Source organism: Palaemon carinicauda, chromosome 40 (assembly GCF_036898095.1).
Source record: "Palaemon carinicauda isolate YSFRI2023 chromosome 40, ASM3689809v2, whole genome shotgun sequence".
Classification (NCBI taxonomy): domain Eukaryota; kingdom Metazoa; phylum Arthropoda; class Malacostraca; order Decapoda; family Palaemonidae; genus Palaemon; species Palaemon carinicauda.
Window position 1 is genome coordinate 39,533,632 of NC_090764.1, and position 15,909 is coordinate 39,549,540.

General features: G+C 42.8%; 1 protein-coding gene across 2 annotated transcripts in view; it reads left to right on the plus strand.

The window, feature by feature from the left end:
* LOC137631713 (uncharacterized) overlaps nt 1-15,909 on the plus strand; it is a 158,016-nt gene that overhangs the window by 27,508 nt on the left and 114,599 nt on the right. For both annotated transcript variants that reach the window (XM_068363590.1, XM_068363589.1), the window contains exon 2: nt 4,736-4,860. In XM_068363590.1, the coding sequence (XP_068219691.1) occupies nt 4,792-4,860 (69 nt within the window). In that variant the 5' untranslated portion in view covers nt 4,736-4,791. The remainder of the gene's footprint in view (nt 1-4,735; nt 4,861-15,909) is intronic.

The following is a 15,909-nucleotide window of genomic DNA, read 5'->3' on the forward strand; positions in this document are numbered from 1 at the left end:
TGCAGACCATGCAGACACAGTTAACATCTTTAATGCAGGACTTTCGTGCGGAGAAGGTTGACGCTGCACCCGTTAGCCTACAACCAACCACGGTTGTGCGTACAGTAGACGCTGAGGCTACCTGCTCCCGCACTCCGGCTGTGAGAGTTCCACCACCCATGCGCAGTGTACCCTGCCAGCCGCACGTTAACGTTCACAGACGCACGCTACCCTCCGTTGACGTTCGCGAGTTATCACAACAACAGGAGGGTGGGGTTAAGCTGCTTTGTTTTGACACGGTGCGTCAACCTCCGCATTCTAGAGTTGTTTTGACTGCTCAGTATAGACAGTCAAAGCAGTCTCGAGTGAACACTATGTCCTCACGCACCTGTTGTGGTTGACAGTTCAGTTGTTGACAGTTCACTGACTGTCAAGCAGTTACATGACGTTGCCTTCTGGTCTGCTACTAATGCACCAGTGCTGTATGTCCTCACGCACCTGTTGTGGTTGACAGTTCAGTTGTTGACAGTTCACAGACTGTCAAGCAGTTACATGACGTTGCCTTCTGGTCTGCTACTAATGCACCAGTGAGAGACTCACTGAGATAACCTAGCTTTTACGGACAAGGTTCCTGTAGATGAGAAAGTGCTGTTCTCCCTCCTACTGATATTCCTTTGAGGACTCTGTCATTTGGAGAGGAGCCTTAAGCTGCTTAGCCTCCTATGGACTTTATTAAATCATGATGATTTTTTAAGGATCTTCGTCCGGATCTTGTAACTGCTGCTCCTCGTTCGCCTAAACGTCAGAACTTACACTAGGCCTAGCTACTTCGAAGCCGTTGTTATTAAGCTAGTGCTCTCTCGCTCTCCTAGAGAGCGTTACGTTGGCTAGGCGACTGGTTTTTGCACCAGGAGGAGTTTTAGGGATACAGCCTTTGATTTCCCTTCTTTTAAACTAGCTTATAGAGCGAGAGTCTGATAGGACACGAGAGAAGTTCTCGGCTTGGGAGTTCATACCTCTGCCCAGATAGACTTCTCAATTCTGGTAGACTCGCCCTGGCGCCTAGCCAGGAGACGCTCCAAGTTGTTTACAGGTCAACTTCTCAACTTTTGTTGAGCCTTTGAAGTTTTGCTGTACTATTATGTTACACATAACAAGGCTTCCAGGGATGGTAAATGGTTCCGCCTCAGTCGCTAACCCCGTCTGTTGCCACACCTGCTCCCGTAGACCCTAAATGGGCTTTGCTGCAAGACATGCAGTCCAAGCTTGTGTCCTTGATAGAGGACTTAAATGCGGAGAAGAACCTTCTGGCCAACAACCTTCCAACCGGTTGGTTGTGCGCCCTGTTGACGCTGAGGTATCCTACTCGCGTCTGCCAGTTGAGGTGGTTCCTCCACCGATGCGACCCAGTGTGGGTTGCCAGTCGCACGTTGACGTTAAGCGACGCTCGGAGGTGGTTGTTGACGTTCAGTGTGTCACTAGGAAGACGTTCAACAACCAGCAGAGGTGACTTGTTGTGACGCAGTGCGTCAACCTCAGCAACCCGGTAGGGTGTTGACTGCACAACCCAGCAGTCTAGACAGTTTCGGGTTGACGCTGTACTTCCTCACGCACCCATGGTTGTTGACAGTTCACAGACTGTGCAGCAGTGCCATGATATTGCGTCCGGCTCTGTCACGCATCCACCAGTGCGACCGGATTCAGCGAGTCAGACGTTGCCCACTCCGTTGCCGTTTCCTCATCAGTTTTGGATGAGGAACCCTCTGATGAGGACGTTGCTGAACAAGACGATCAGCCCCCAGCCCTGCTATCCATCCAGAAGATGCTGAAGAAGGAACACTGCCCAGTCAGGCTGTGGATGAGTCTGGTAGGGACACTGTCATCCGTGGATCAATTTGTGTCACTAGGAAGACTACACCTCCGTCTTCTTCTATACCATCTAGCTTTTCACTGGAAAAAGGACAAGACGCTAGAAGCGGTCTCGATCCCGGTTTCCGGAAAGATAAAGTCTTGTCTGACTTGGTGAAAGGACTATATTAACCTTAGAGAGGGTCTTCCCCTGACTGTTCAGACTACCAACCACGTTCTCTTCTCGGACGCATCGGACGTAGGCTGGGGTGTGACATTAGACGGTAGGGAATGCTCGGGTTTATGGAACTCGAGTCAAAGGACAATGCATTTCAACTGCAAGGAGCTACTGGCAGTACGTCTGACCTGGAAAAGCTTCAGGTCTCTCCTTCAAGGCAAAGTGGTGGAGGTGAACTCGGACAACACCACGGCTTTGGCGTACATCTCCAAGCAAGGAGGGACCTACTCTCTGACATTGTACGAGATCGCAAGGGACCTCCTCACCTGGTCAAAAGGTCTAGACATTTCAATAGTAACGAGGTTCATCCAAGGCAACTTGAATGTCATGGCAGATTGTCTCAGTCGGAAGGGACAAATGATTCCAACAGAATGGACCCTCCACAAGGATGTATGCAAGAGACTTTGGGCCACCTGGGGCCAGCCAACCATAGATCTCTTCGCAACCTCGATGACCAAGAGGCTCCCAATATTTTGCTCACCAATCCCGGACCCAGCAGCAGTTCATATAGATGCCTTTCTACTAGATTGGTCACATCTAGATCTATATGCATTCCCTCCGTTCAAGATTGTCAACAAGGTACTGCAGAAGTTCGCCTCTCACGAAGGGACAAGGTTGACGCTAGTTGCTTCCCTCTGGCCCGCGAGAGAATGGCTCACCGAGGTACTTCGATGGTTAGTAGACGTTCCCAGAACACTTCCCCTAAGGGTGGACCTTCTACGTCAGCCACGCGTAAAGAAGGTACACCAAGGCCTCCACGCTCTTTGTCTGACTGCCTTCAGACTATCGAAAGACTCTCGAGAGCTAGAGGCTTTTCGAAGGAGGCAGCCAGAGCGATTGCTAGAGCAAGGAGAACATCCACCCTTAGAGTCTACCAATCGAAGTGGGAAATCTTCCGAAACTGGTGCAAGTCAGTATCCGTATCCTCGACCAGTACCTCTGTAACTCAAATAGCTGACTTTCTCTTATATCTGAGGAAAGAACGATCTCTTTCAGCTCCCACTATCAAGGGTTACAGAAGCATGTTGGCATCAGTCTTCCGTCACAGAGGCTTAGATCTTTCCAACAATAAAGATCTACAGGACCTCCTTAAGTCTTTTGAGACCACGAAGGAGCGTCGTTTGGTTACACCTGGTTGGAATTTAGACGTGGGTACTAAGATTCCTTATGTCAGACAGGTTCGAACCGCTACAATCAGCCTCCCTGAAAGATCTCACCTTAAAGACTCTTTTCCTGATATGCTTAGCCACAGCTAAAAGAGTCAGTGAGATTCATGCCTTCAGCAAGAACATCGGATTCTCATCCGAAACGGCTACATGTTCTACAACTTGGTTTTCTAGCCAGACACGAGCTGTCTTCTCGGCCTTGACCAATATCGTTCGATATTCCAAACTTATCGTATGGTTGGAAATGAACTAGAAAGAGTCTTATGTCCTGTAAGAGCTCTTAAGTTCTATTTAAAAACCTTTACGAGGCCCGTCTGAAGCTTTATGGTGTTCAGTTAAGAATCCATCTTTGCCTATGTCAAAGAATGCTTTATCCTATTTTATCAGAATGTTAATACGAGAAGCTCATTCCCATCTGAATGAGGAAGACCAAGCTTTGCTGAAGGTAAGGACACACGAAGTTAGAGCTGTCGCAACTTCCGTGGCCTTTAAACAAAATAGATCTCTGCAAAGTATGATCAACACAACCTATTGGAAAAGCAAATCAGTGTTCGCGTCTTTTTATCTTAAGAATGTCCAGTCTCTTTACGAGAACTGCTACACTCTGGGACCATTCGTAGCAACGAGTGCAGTAGTGGGTGAGGGCTCAACCACTACAATTCCCTAATTCCATAACCTTTTTAATCTTTCTCTTGAAATGTTTTATTATTGTTTTTGGGTTGTCCGGAAGGCTAAGAAGCCTTTCGCATCCTACTTGATTTGGCGGGTGGTCAAAGTCATTTCTTGAGAAGCGCCTAGATTAGAGGTTTTGATGAGGTCCTGTTGTATGGGTTGCAACCCTTGATACTTCAGATCCTAGGGATCGCTCAGCATCCTAAGAGGATCGCGAGGCTCCGTAAGGAAGACGTACTTAAAAAGGCAGAGTAATTGTTCAAGTCGACTTCCTTACCAGGTACTTATTTATTTTATGTTTGTTATTTTGAATAACTGCTAAAAATGAAATACAAAATACTTAGCTCATAATAATGTAAACATGTAATGCTGGTCTCTACCCACCCCCCTGGGTGTGAATCAGCTTATATGATCACCGGCTAAGTTTAATATTGAAAAATGTTATTTTTATTAATAAAATAAATTTTTGAATATACTTACCCGGTGATCATATATTAAAGGACCCTCCCTTCCTCCCCAATAGAGACCCAGTGGACCGAGGAGAAAATTGGTTCTGTGTTTACATGGAGTACTTGAGTACCTGCTCGACAGATGGCGCTGTTGATGTACACCCCCACCTGTATAGCGATCGCTGGCGTATTTTGTCCTTAGGTTTTTCTGTCGGGCAGCAGAGCTGACAGCTTATATGATCACCGGGTAAGTATATTCAAAAATTTATTTTATTAATAAAAATAACATATTTTACTGTAAAGCTTATAGAACCATACTAAATTATAAACGTTGGTAGGAAATCAATCGGCGCATTAGATTAATCATGAATCTTTCTTTTCAGATGTGGTATCATTTCTTTTCAACATCTTAGAGTGTTACAAATCAAGTGTATGTAAGATGTTGGGAGGCTGTCTTTACCATATTTTGGATTACTTAATTCCACATAATTGTGATGCTGCTGGCAAAGTGAGTAATTTACCTGTAATTGCTTTCATATGTATAGTTTGTTAAACACCCTGTCTAATAAAGAAGTATTTTCTAAGTAAAGACTGGTTTGTTTTTCATGAAATAGTTTGTTTACTAGGTTATTTTATGTTATGATTTGTCTATCTAGTAGAACCTTCACTTTTTATTTTGCAGTTGTTGTGAAAGCATGACTGCTCTGTATTTATGAACTATGACTTTTGTATAGAGGCTTTCCTTTACCAATCATGTCATATCTTTCTTTTCTATTATAAGCTTGTCAAACAGACTAGCATGCATGTGAAAGCTAGTTTAGCTTATTGTAAAAGCAAGTATGGCTTTATATGATGTCCCAGAAATGTCCATATCTGTAGTGGGTTTATGAACCTGCAAGAAATTAATTCTCATTATACTAAATTCAGCAGAGAACTGTCGATATGGGAGCGCATGTTTTAAATATTCCCCGGTGTCACATCACCACAGATCACAAGCTGTATATATATATATATATATATATATATATATATATATATATATATATATGTGTGTGTGTGTATATATAAATATATATATATATATATATATATATATATATATATATATATATATATATATATATATATATATATATATATATATATATATATATATATATATTTATTTCAAATAAGCCATATTTATTAACACAGTCTGGATTCTCTTAACAACCTCGGGATCAGAACCCCAGGCGAAATCACTCAAAGACTATAGTATCTGTCTGGCCGGGCTTCAAACCCTGGTCCAGGATACTTGTGTGACATGACCATACCACTCAGCCACGAAGAAAGATAAAAGTCAATGATAATTCTTCTGTACATATACCTGTCGAATTCAGGTTTTTTTGTACTTAGAATTGAAATCTACCCATCTTCACCATCGTAGCTAATTGGTAGGTTTGTGACTTGGCTTTCGATTAATGATAAATTTTGCACATTTAAACGTGTTTTTCATATTTCAAATAAGCCATATACATGAACACATTAAAGTCTGGATTCTCTTAACAACCTCGGGATCCGAGCCCCAGGCGAAATCACTCGAAAACTATAGTATCTGTCCGGCCGGGCTTTGAACCCTGGTCCAGGATACTTGTGTCACATTGACCATACCACTCAGCCACGAAGAAAGATAAAAGTCAGTGACAATTCTTCTGTACATATACCTGTCATTGACTTTTATCTTTCTTCGTGGCTGAGTGGTATGGTCAATGTGACACAAGTTTCCTGGACCAGGGTTCGAAGCCCGGCCGGATAGATACTATAGTCTTTGAGTGATTTCGCCTGGGCCTCGGATCCCGAGGTTGTTAAGAGAGATTAGTTCATCGAACGTTCAGCTGGGCTCTTGGAGGAAAAATAACTGGAGATGCCCTGACCCGGATTAAGGGAAGCCAGGTTTTTACCCTTCGAACTGTCAATTCTTGATCCTTCAAGTTAATCTCTGTCACTGTATTGGAATTTGTAGTCAGCTCTATTCAGACCTTTGTTTAGAGACGGTAACCCTTATTGTGCTTACATTAGCGATGGCTCCTTCCTGTGCTGCTCTTGGTTGTACAAAAAAAAAATCAGTTGCCTGCCTTTAGGCAAAAATCAGTAACAACTGTTGTGAGATTATCACAAGCTGTGTTCAATGTCATCCAAAGACGGCTATAAAGGTCAACGACTTTACTGTAGTTCATTATTCCAAGGAGTTTGTAACTGATTCACCAATAAGTTGAGCAACCATCGGTAATAAAATAGCACAAGTAAATAGTTATCGGCTATAAATAAAGGTCTGAGTAAAACAGACTAAGTACCAGTACGCTGTCGGAGGATTAACTTGGGATCCAGATTTGACAGTTTGAAGGGGTGAATCTGGCCAAACCCTGCCCTCACGGGTTCAGGAAAGAATTCTGAGTTAGGGCATCTCCAGTAGTATTAATCCTCCTAGGCTGGGCTCCACAAGGGACTAGGAGAGTTGGAAGACCCAGGCCTACATGGCTGAGGACTATGAAGTGCAAAGTAGGAGTTGATGAATGGAGAAGTATTGAATTAAAAGCTCAAGATAGAGATGACTGGTGGAATTTAACCGAGGCCCTTTGCGTCAATAGGCGTAGGAGAAGATGATGATTATATATGTATATATGTTGGAAGCCATTCTTAGTTCACTGTAGAATAAAGGCCTTAGACATGTTCTTCCATTGACATATGTTTATGGTCATTCTATGCCAGTCCACACCTGCAAACTTTCTTTGTTTGTCAATACATTGTCTTTTTTAAATATTAAACTTAGCCGGTGAATATATAATAGCTGACGTCTCCGACGGCTCGACAGATTCCAAAAACTCGCGAGCGATCGCCGTGAAGGTTGCGGGTGTGACCACCAGTGCCGACTATCGGCCAGATACCGCATATACTTGTAAACATCTCCAGTTCTTCTCTGTCGGTCTTGTCGACAAGTTGGTTCCACTCGCTTTATGACCTCGAGTTTTCTACCGAATTGGTGAAGTACTTGGTTTTGGTTTTATTGCTTTCGCCGTGTTGGATTATTCAATACTATCTTCAAAAGAAATGCTTTTGAAAGGAGAGAAAAAGTGTTTTGCCCTTGCTTTTTTTTTTATCTCTGGTTTTTCCATAGAGTAAAGATGGCCGATCATTCCCTCAGTGTACGGAAGTGTGTTTAAGGCTTTTAGTAATTGTTTTATCACGTTATAAATTATTGTTGATATTTATAGATTTTCCTCTATATATTTTATATCTCACCCGCCTTTATTAGGCCTCTTCGATTAGCTTTCCATTTATACTAAACATCAAGATAAATTTTATGTTTTGTTTATATGCGGCCTTTACCTATTCCTTGTAGGCGGTCCTTACTTGGAAAACGAAGTTAAACAACGTTGAGCCCATTCAACTTTTATTTTTGTTAAGTTTAAATCAATTGCTCTGTAAGAGTTATGAAATGAATATTTTTTAGAAAATATTTTAAGAAATATATTCTTTGAATAGTCTTCGTGCTGTTTTTTTCAAAGATGAACTAACGTTTGGTTTATTTATGCTACGCAGTTTGCGCTCTATCGTTACGATAGAGAAAGAGAGAATCATGGTTTCACTTTGCAGAAATAGTAAATCGATTTTGACGTTTTGTTCATTCTTCTTTCAAACTGAAGTGTTTTAGATACTAATTTAAAGGAACTTGTTAATTTTCAATTTCTTAGTCCTTTCAGTTTTTTCCTTTGGTCAAATAACCTGTTTATTGACGAAGGGTGAATGGGCAATTCTCTTGTGTGTGACAAGAGAGAGAGAGAGAGAGACGGAGAGAGAGAGAGAAAGAGAGAACGATCCGATCTTTATTCTCGTCCCAAGTCTCTGTACAAAGAGTTTGGGAGCGAGTAACGTTGTTCTCGATTCAGTTTTTTACTCGTCCTAAGTCTCTGTACGGGGAGAGAGGATAAAACGTTTTTAGTTTTTATTCTCGTCCCAAGGCACTGTACGGTGAGAGATTGAAAACGTAGTCTTTAGTGAACTAGTGTTTAGTCTCCTCCCCAGTCACTGATCCTTTTTAACTTTATATATTTCCGTTTTATTCGATATATATGTATATGTTTATTGATTTTTGCATGTGTGTTTCATTTTGTACTAATGTGCTTACATTATACGACTCATTTCGCAATTATAACCTTTTGATGTAAGGGAGAATTGCGTGCTTCAGGTAGAAATCAGTTTTATTCATGCCTAATGTGAAATTATTGAAAAATACGATATCAGTGAAGTAAGTGCAAAAAACATGTTCTGTGTTGCGGAGGGTTCGTTTGTTCGTGCTTGTCGCTCCCCTAGTCTGAGACCTCTTTCAGGCTCCCCTGCACCAGGGAGAAGTAATGTCGTAGGACTTAAGGGGACGAGAGGCTTTAACCAACGTACAGACGTTCCCTCTTTGGTATCGGACGTTTCTCGTCAAGATCGCCCTTACCATAAGACGGGTGAGACTGTGTTCTCCTCGTCATCCGAAGACTTTTCGCAAAAGAAACCTTGGCGCAAGGTTTCTAGACCCTTGAAGCGAAAGTCAGTCCCTTCAGGACAGGTCCAGCGTCCTGGCTCTAGCCATTGGGACAGCTCTGACCCTTTGCAGTCGTCGGAAGACTGTTCGCCTATTAAACGCAAGCGTAACACGGGGTCCGAGGGTCGCGGTAAAGGCAATGTTTTGCCAACACAGACGTTACCGTCGTCTCGGCCTGTTCCGACTCCCGTTGATCCTAAATGGGTTGTCCTGCAGGACATGCAGACTAAGCTTGCCTCCCTTATGGAGAAGTATGACGTTGAGCAGGTTCACGATGAACCTTCGCTTTCGAGTCGCCGTTACGCTAAACGAGACTCTGGCCGTCAGCCGCCCAAACGAGCATTTACTCGTCCGTTTGATGTTAGTGCTGACGTTTCTTGTATTTTGAAACGTGATGTCAGTAGTTTTTCACGTCAGTCACGTGACATGGATCCTCCCTCGCTGCAGTCTCGTGTTGACTTTCAGCCGCTGCCGCAGTCTCGTGTTGACGTTCAGCCGCTGCCGCAGTCTCGTGTAGACGTTCAGCCGCTGCCGCCGCAGCCCCGACCTGACGTTCGCCGACCGGCTCAGTTGCCTCGACTTGACGTTGAGCGTCAATCACCGCAGTCGAAGGTTGTTTTGCCTGCTCAGTCTATGCAGTCAAGGCAGTTCCGACTTGACGTCGAGCGTCAATCAACTTCAGTTGTTGTTGTTGGTCAGTCACAAGGATTTCAGTCCTTTCAGCAGCGGTGTGACGTCTCTTCCTCTACTGCTACTGCTGCTCCTTTGCTTGTTGGCATTGCCTGTCAAGCGTTGCCGCCGCGGCAGGTCTCTCCTTTTCTTGAGACTCGGCAATTATCGGACGAGGTTCCTTCAGATGAGGAAGTTGCTGATCCTCCTCCTACTGATATTCCTTTGGGGACTTTGTCAGACGGAGAGGAGCCTAAAGCTGCTCAGCCCTCTATGGACTTTAAAAAAATCATGCTGATTTTTAAGGATCTTTTTCCGGACCATTTTGTAACTGCTGCTCCTCGTTCGCCTTCGTCAGAGTTTACGCTAGGCCTAGCCACTTCGAATCCGTCGTTTTCTAAGCTAGTGCTCTCTCGCTCTTCTAAGAGAGCTTTACGTTTGCTAGGCGACTGGTTGATCACCAGGAGGAGTTTGGGGGAGACAGCCTTTGCTTTTCCTCCTTTTAAACTGGCTTCTAGAGCGAGCGTCTGGTATGACACGGGAGAAGTTCTCGGCTTGGGAGTTCCTGCCTCTGCCCAGGGAGACTTCTCAAGCCTCATAGACTCTCCCCGTCGCCTGGCCATGAGACGCTCCAAGATTTTATGGTCGGCTTCAGAGCTAGACCATCTCCTGTTAGGAGTTTTTCGAGCGTTTGAAGTTTTTATTTGTTGGATTGGTCCCTGGGAGCCTTAAGTAAGAAGGTCTCTCCAGCTGTCAATGTATTGCTGTACAATTATGTCATGCATGAACAAGGCTATCAGGGATGGCTCCAATGATCTGACAGCCACGTTCACTGCAGGAACAAGGCTATCAGGGATGGCTCCAATGATCTGGCAGCCTCGTTCACTGCAGGAGTACTTAAGATGTAAGTGCGCTCAATGTGTTCATTGTCAAGACAAACTTCACGATGAAGACTACCAAATCTGTCTTGGCAGCAGTAAGGGAAGGCGACTGGATGGTCTCTCTCGACCTTCAGGATGCATACTTCCACATCCCGATTCATCCAAACTTTCAACAACATCTGAGGTTTGTGGACGGGAAAGTAATGTACCAATGTCGAGCACTGTACTTTGGCCTCATTCCTGCTCCTCTTGTTTTTACAAGGCCCTTGCAAAATGTAGCAAGCTTTCTACATTTTTTGAGGATTCAGAGCCTCCCTTTATTTTGACGACTGGCTAATCAGGGCGTCGTCATTATATCGCTGTCTGGAGAGCCTCTAATGGACATTAGACCTAACCAAGGAGCTAGGTCTCATAGTGAATGTGGAGAAGTCGTAACTTACAGTACCCCATCCCAGACTATTCTTTATTTGGGAATGGAGATACAGTGTCTGATTTTTCGGGCCTTTTCGTCTCCCACAAGAATGGAACAAGCTCTGTTAAAAGTCCTTCACTTGCAAGAGAAAAACAGTTGCTCTGTAAGAGTTTGAACTAGCCTCGTGGGAACTCTTTCATCCCTGGAGTAGTTTATCTCTCTGGGGAGACTCAACCTATGCCCTCTCCAATTTCACCTAAACCATTGGAACAAGGAGAAGGGCTTAGAGAGTATCTCTTTCCCAATCTCCAACTCAGTCTAGACATGTCTGACTTGGTGGGACAGCAACATCAGACTTCGAGAAGGTCTTTCTCTTGCGATCAAGAACCCAAACCATGTGTTGTATTCAGATGCATCGGATTTGGGTTAGGGAGCTCCACTGGACAGTCTGGAATGCTCGGATCTTTGATCCACGGATCAGAAGAAACTCCATTTAAGGCAAGTAACATCTCTCCTTTGGCAAGATTTGTGCAAGGAAAAATGAATGTCTTGGCGGACGGCCTCAGCAGAAGAGGACAAGTCATCTCCATGGAGTGGACGTTGTATAAGACTGTGTGCGAGAAGCTATGGATGACATGGGGTCAACCCACCATAGATCTTTTTGCGACTTCTCTGACAAAGAGGCTCTCGACTTACTGCTTTCCAGTTCCAGATCCAGAGGCAGCCCACATAGATGCTTTCCTGCTGGACTGGTCTCACCTGGACGTTTATGCCTTTCCACCTTTCAAGATCCTAAACAAGGTGCTGCAGAAGTTCCCCTCTCACGAAGGGACCAGGTTGACATTGGTTGCTCCACTCTGGCCCGCGAGAGAGTGGTTCACAGAGGTACTTCTATGGCTGGTAGACGTTCCAAGAAGTCTGCCGTTACGGATGGATCTCTTGCGACAGCCTCACGTAAATAGATTTTATCAAAGCCTCCCCACGCTTCGTCTAACTGCCTTCAGACTATCGAAAGACTCTCTTGAGCTCGAGGGTTTTCGAAGGAGGCAGCTAGAGCGATCGCGAGGGCTAGAAGATCCTCTACCATCAGGATCTATCAGTCGAAACGGGAGGTATTTAGAGACTGGTGCAAGTCCTCCTCTATTTCCTCTTCCAAGTGCCTCTGTAGCGCAGATTGTGAATTTTCTGCCTTATCTGAGAAACGGTCGCTCCCTCTCTGCATCCACCATTAAAGGCTACAGAAGCATGTTAGCTTCTGTTTTCAGGCATAAGGGTTTGGATCTTTCTAATAACAAAGATCTCCAAGACTTGCTTAAGTCTTTCGAGACTTCCAAGGAGCGTCATATTTCGACTCCTGCTTGGAACTTGGACGTGGTCCTACAGTTCCTAATGTCAGACAGGTTTGAACCATTAAATTCAGCCTCCCTGAAGGATCTTACCCTCAAGACACTTTTTTTTGGTGAGCTTGGCTTCGGCTAAAAGGGTTAGTGAGATACATGCTTTTAGCAAGAACATCGGTTTCTCCGCTAATAAAGCAGTATGCGCTCTTCAACTTGGTTTTTTTTTGGCCAAGAATGAACTTCCGTCTCGTCCTTGGCCTAAATCATTTGAAATCCCCAGTCTTTCTGAGATTGTGGGGAATGAAGTTGAAAGAGTGCTGTGCCCCGTTAGAGCTCTTAATTTTTGTTTATCCAGAACTATACCGCGACGAGGTTGTTCAGAGGCTTTATGGTGCTCCGTTAAAAAGCCCTCTTTGCCAATGTCTAAGAATGCGTGGTCTTATTTTATTAGACTTTTGATTCGGGAGGCACACTCTCAATTAAGTGAGAAGGATCATAATTTACTTAAAGTCAAGGCTCATGAAGTTAGAGCGATAGCAACTTCTGTAGCGTTTAAGCAAAATAGACCCATTAAAAGTATTATGGACGCGACTTTTGGAGAGGCAAGTCGGTTTTCGCTTTATATTACTTGAAAGATGTCCAGACTCTTTATGAGGACTGCTACACACTGGGACCATTCGTAGCAGCGAGTGCAGTAGTGGGTGAAGGCTCTACCACTACATTCCCTTAATCCCAATATCCTTTTAATCTACTCTTGAAATTTTTAATCTTTTTTTGGGTTGTACGGGAGACTAAGAAGTCTTTCGCAATCTTTTTGATTTGGCGGGTGGTCAAAATATTGTTTCTTGAGAGCGCCCAGATTAAGGGTATTGATGAGGTCCTGTTATAGGGGTGTTCACCCTGGTTATAGCAGATCCTGGGAGTCTTTCGGCATCCTAAGAGGATCGCTGGGCTTCATGAGGATAGCGGACTAATGAGGCAGAGTAATAATCAGAGTCTGCTTCCTTACCAGGTACCTATACTTAAGTCTGTTTTTTGAATAATTGTCAAAAACTCTTGAGCATATACGCCTTTATTGTATTAATACTGGTCTCTACCCACCACCATGGGTTTGAATCAGCTATTATATATTCACCGGCTAAGTTTAATATTTAAAAATGATATTTTGATTATAAAATAAATTTTTGAATATACTTACCCGGTGAATATATAAATTAAAGGCCCTCCCTTCCTCCCCGATAGAGACCTAGGGGACTGAGAAGAACTGGAGATGTTTACAAGTATATGCGGTATCTGGCCGATAGTCGGCACTGGTGGACACACCCGCAACCTTCACGGCGATCGCTCGCGAGTTTTTGGAATCTGTCAAGCCGTCGGAGACGTCAGCTATTATATATTCACCGGGTAAGTATATTCAAAAATTTATTTTATAATCAAAATATCATATTTTCTCTCTTTCTTTTGCAATCTCTAGGAACCCATTCTGTTGTTATTAGTGTCCATCTATTATCTGTCATCTCATTATATTACCTGCCCATGTCCACTACCTTTTCTTAGATGTTGTTAGATTATCCTTGACTTTAGTGTGCTTTTACATCTGTGTTGCTCTTTTTCTGTTTTCTAGTGTTATTCCCATCATTATTCTTTCCATAGCTCTTTGAGTTGTAATTAACTTATATTTAAGGCTTTATTTATGCTCCAAATTTTTGAGGCATAAGTTAATACTAGTAGGATCATGTGATTAAATACTTTTTGTTTTAGATAAAGTGGCATTTAAATTTTCATAATCTCATTTTATTAACAAAAACTTTCATTGCCATGCTTATCATTCTTTTAATTTTTGTCTCATGTCCTTGGGAAACACACTGTCTGTCCTTAGTAATTATATTCATTAATAATCTTTAGAGGTCATCCATAATCCTTATTTATTGTATGTTCAGTTTTATTGAATATTATCTTATTTTTACTCATATTAATGTTTAGTCCTACATTTCTGCCTTCTCTTCAAATTTTCTATCGTCTTTTGCAATTCTTCCCATGAATCACTAAAGAGAACAAAGTCATCTACAAATCTTAAGTTGTTAATGTACTCCCCATTAATATTAATTTCTACATTTTCCCAATGTAAAATGTTAAAAAACTACTTCTAGGCACATTGAATAATTTAGGAGAGATGGGGCCTCCCTGTCTGAGTTTTTTCTCAATTGGAATTTTCTTAATATCCTTATGTAGTTCTAGGCTTGCTGTACTTCCCTTATAGATATCCTCAAGTGTTCTAACTTAGTATTCATCTAATCTTTGTCTTTGAAGGGCTTTCATTCTTGCTGAAGTTTTGACAGAATTAAATCCTTTATCGTTGTCTATACATGCCATTTATAGTGGTTTGTCATACTCTTGATTTTTCTATTAGATAGCTATGTTCAGTTTTTGAATACCCACTTCCAAATTCTGCCTGCTCTCAGACCAGTTTGATTTTGGAAAACTATTATTTAGAAATTTAATTTATAGATAGAGCTAAATAATTATAGAAACAAATCCCCCTTCTCCTGTATAAAATTCCTGCGAGACATCGACAAGGAGATGGAGCTGGGGGGAGAGTGACTGCTCCCCGTACTCTAGTTTTGGGGTGTTTGAATGTGCGTGGATGTAGTACGATAGAGAGTAAAAGATGTGAGATTGGAAGTATGTTTAGAAGTAGAAGGATGGATGTATTGGCCTTGTGTGAGACAAAGATGAAAGGAAAAGGTGAAGTGATGTTTGGTGAAATGTCTGGTAGAGTGTCTGGGATTGAAAGGGGAAGAGCGAGAGAGGGTGTGGCGTTATTGCTGAGTGAATGGATGACAGGTAAAGTAGTGGAATGGAAGGAGATATCATCTAGGTTAATGTGGGTAAGGGTTAGGTTGGGTAGGGAATGTTGGGCGTTTGTCAGTGCATATGGGCCAGGTAGTGAGAAAAGTGAAGAGGAGCGGAATGAGTTTTGGAATGAATTAACTAGGTGTGTAGAAGGACTGGGTAGAAGGAATTATGTAGTTGTTATGGGTGACTTGAATGCTAGGGTGGGCGCTGGAGAGGTAGAAGGTGTCATTGGGAAGTATGGCGTACCAGGTGAAAATGAGAGTGGTGAGAGACTGGTAGACATGTACTGGATCTTTGTCGTGAGAGTGAAAGGTCCAATAACTGGATACATTCTTCCAGATCTAGGAATTGGTGTCTTCTGTTCCTTGATAAAGATTCACTTGTACTGGATCTTTGTCGTGAGAGTGGAAGGTCCAATAACTTGATACATTCTTCCAGATCTAGGAATTGGTATCTTCTGTTCCTTGATAAAGATTCACTTGTACTGGATCTTTGTCGTGAGAATGGAAGGTCCAATAACTGGATACATCCTTTCAGATCTAGGAATTGGTATCTTCTGTTCCTTGATAAAGATTCACTTGTACTGGATCTTTGTCGTGAGAATGGAAGGTCCAATAACTGGATACATCCTTTCAGATCTAGGAATTGGTATCTTCTGTTCCTTGATAAAGATTCACTTGTACTGGATCTTTGTCGTGAGAATGGAAGGTCCAATAACTGGATACATTCTTCCAGATCTAGGAATTGGTATCTTCTGTTCCTTGATAAAGATTCACTTGTACTGGATCTTTGTCGTGTGAATGGAAGGTCCAATAACTGGATACATTCT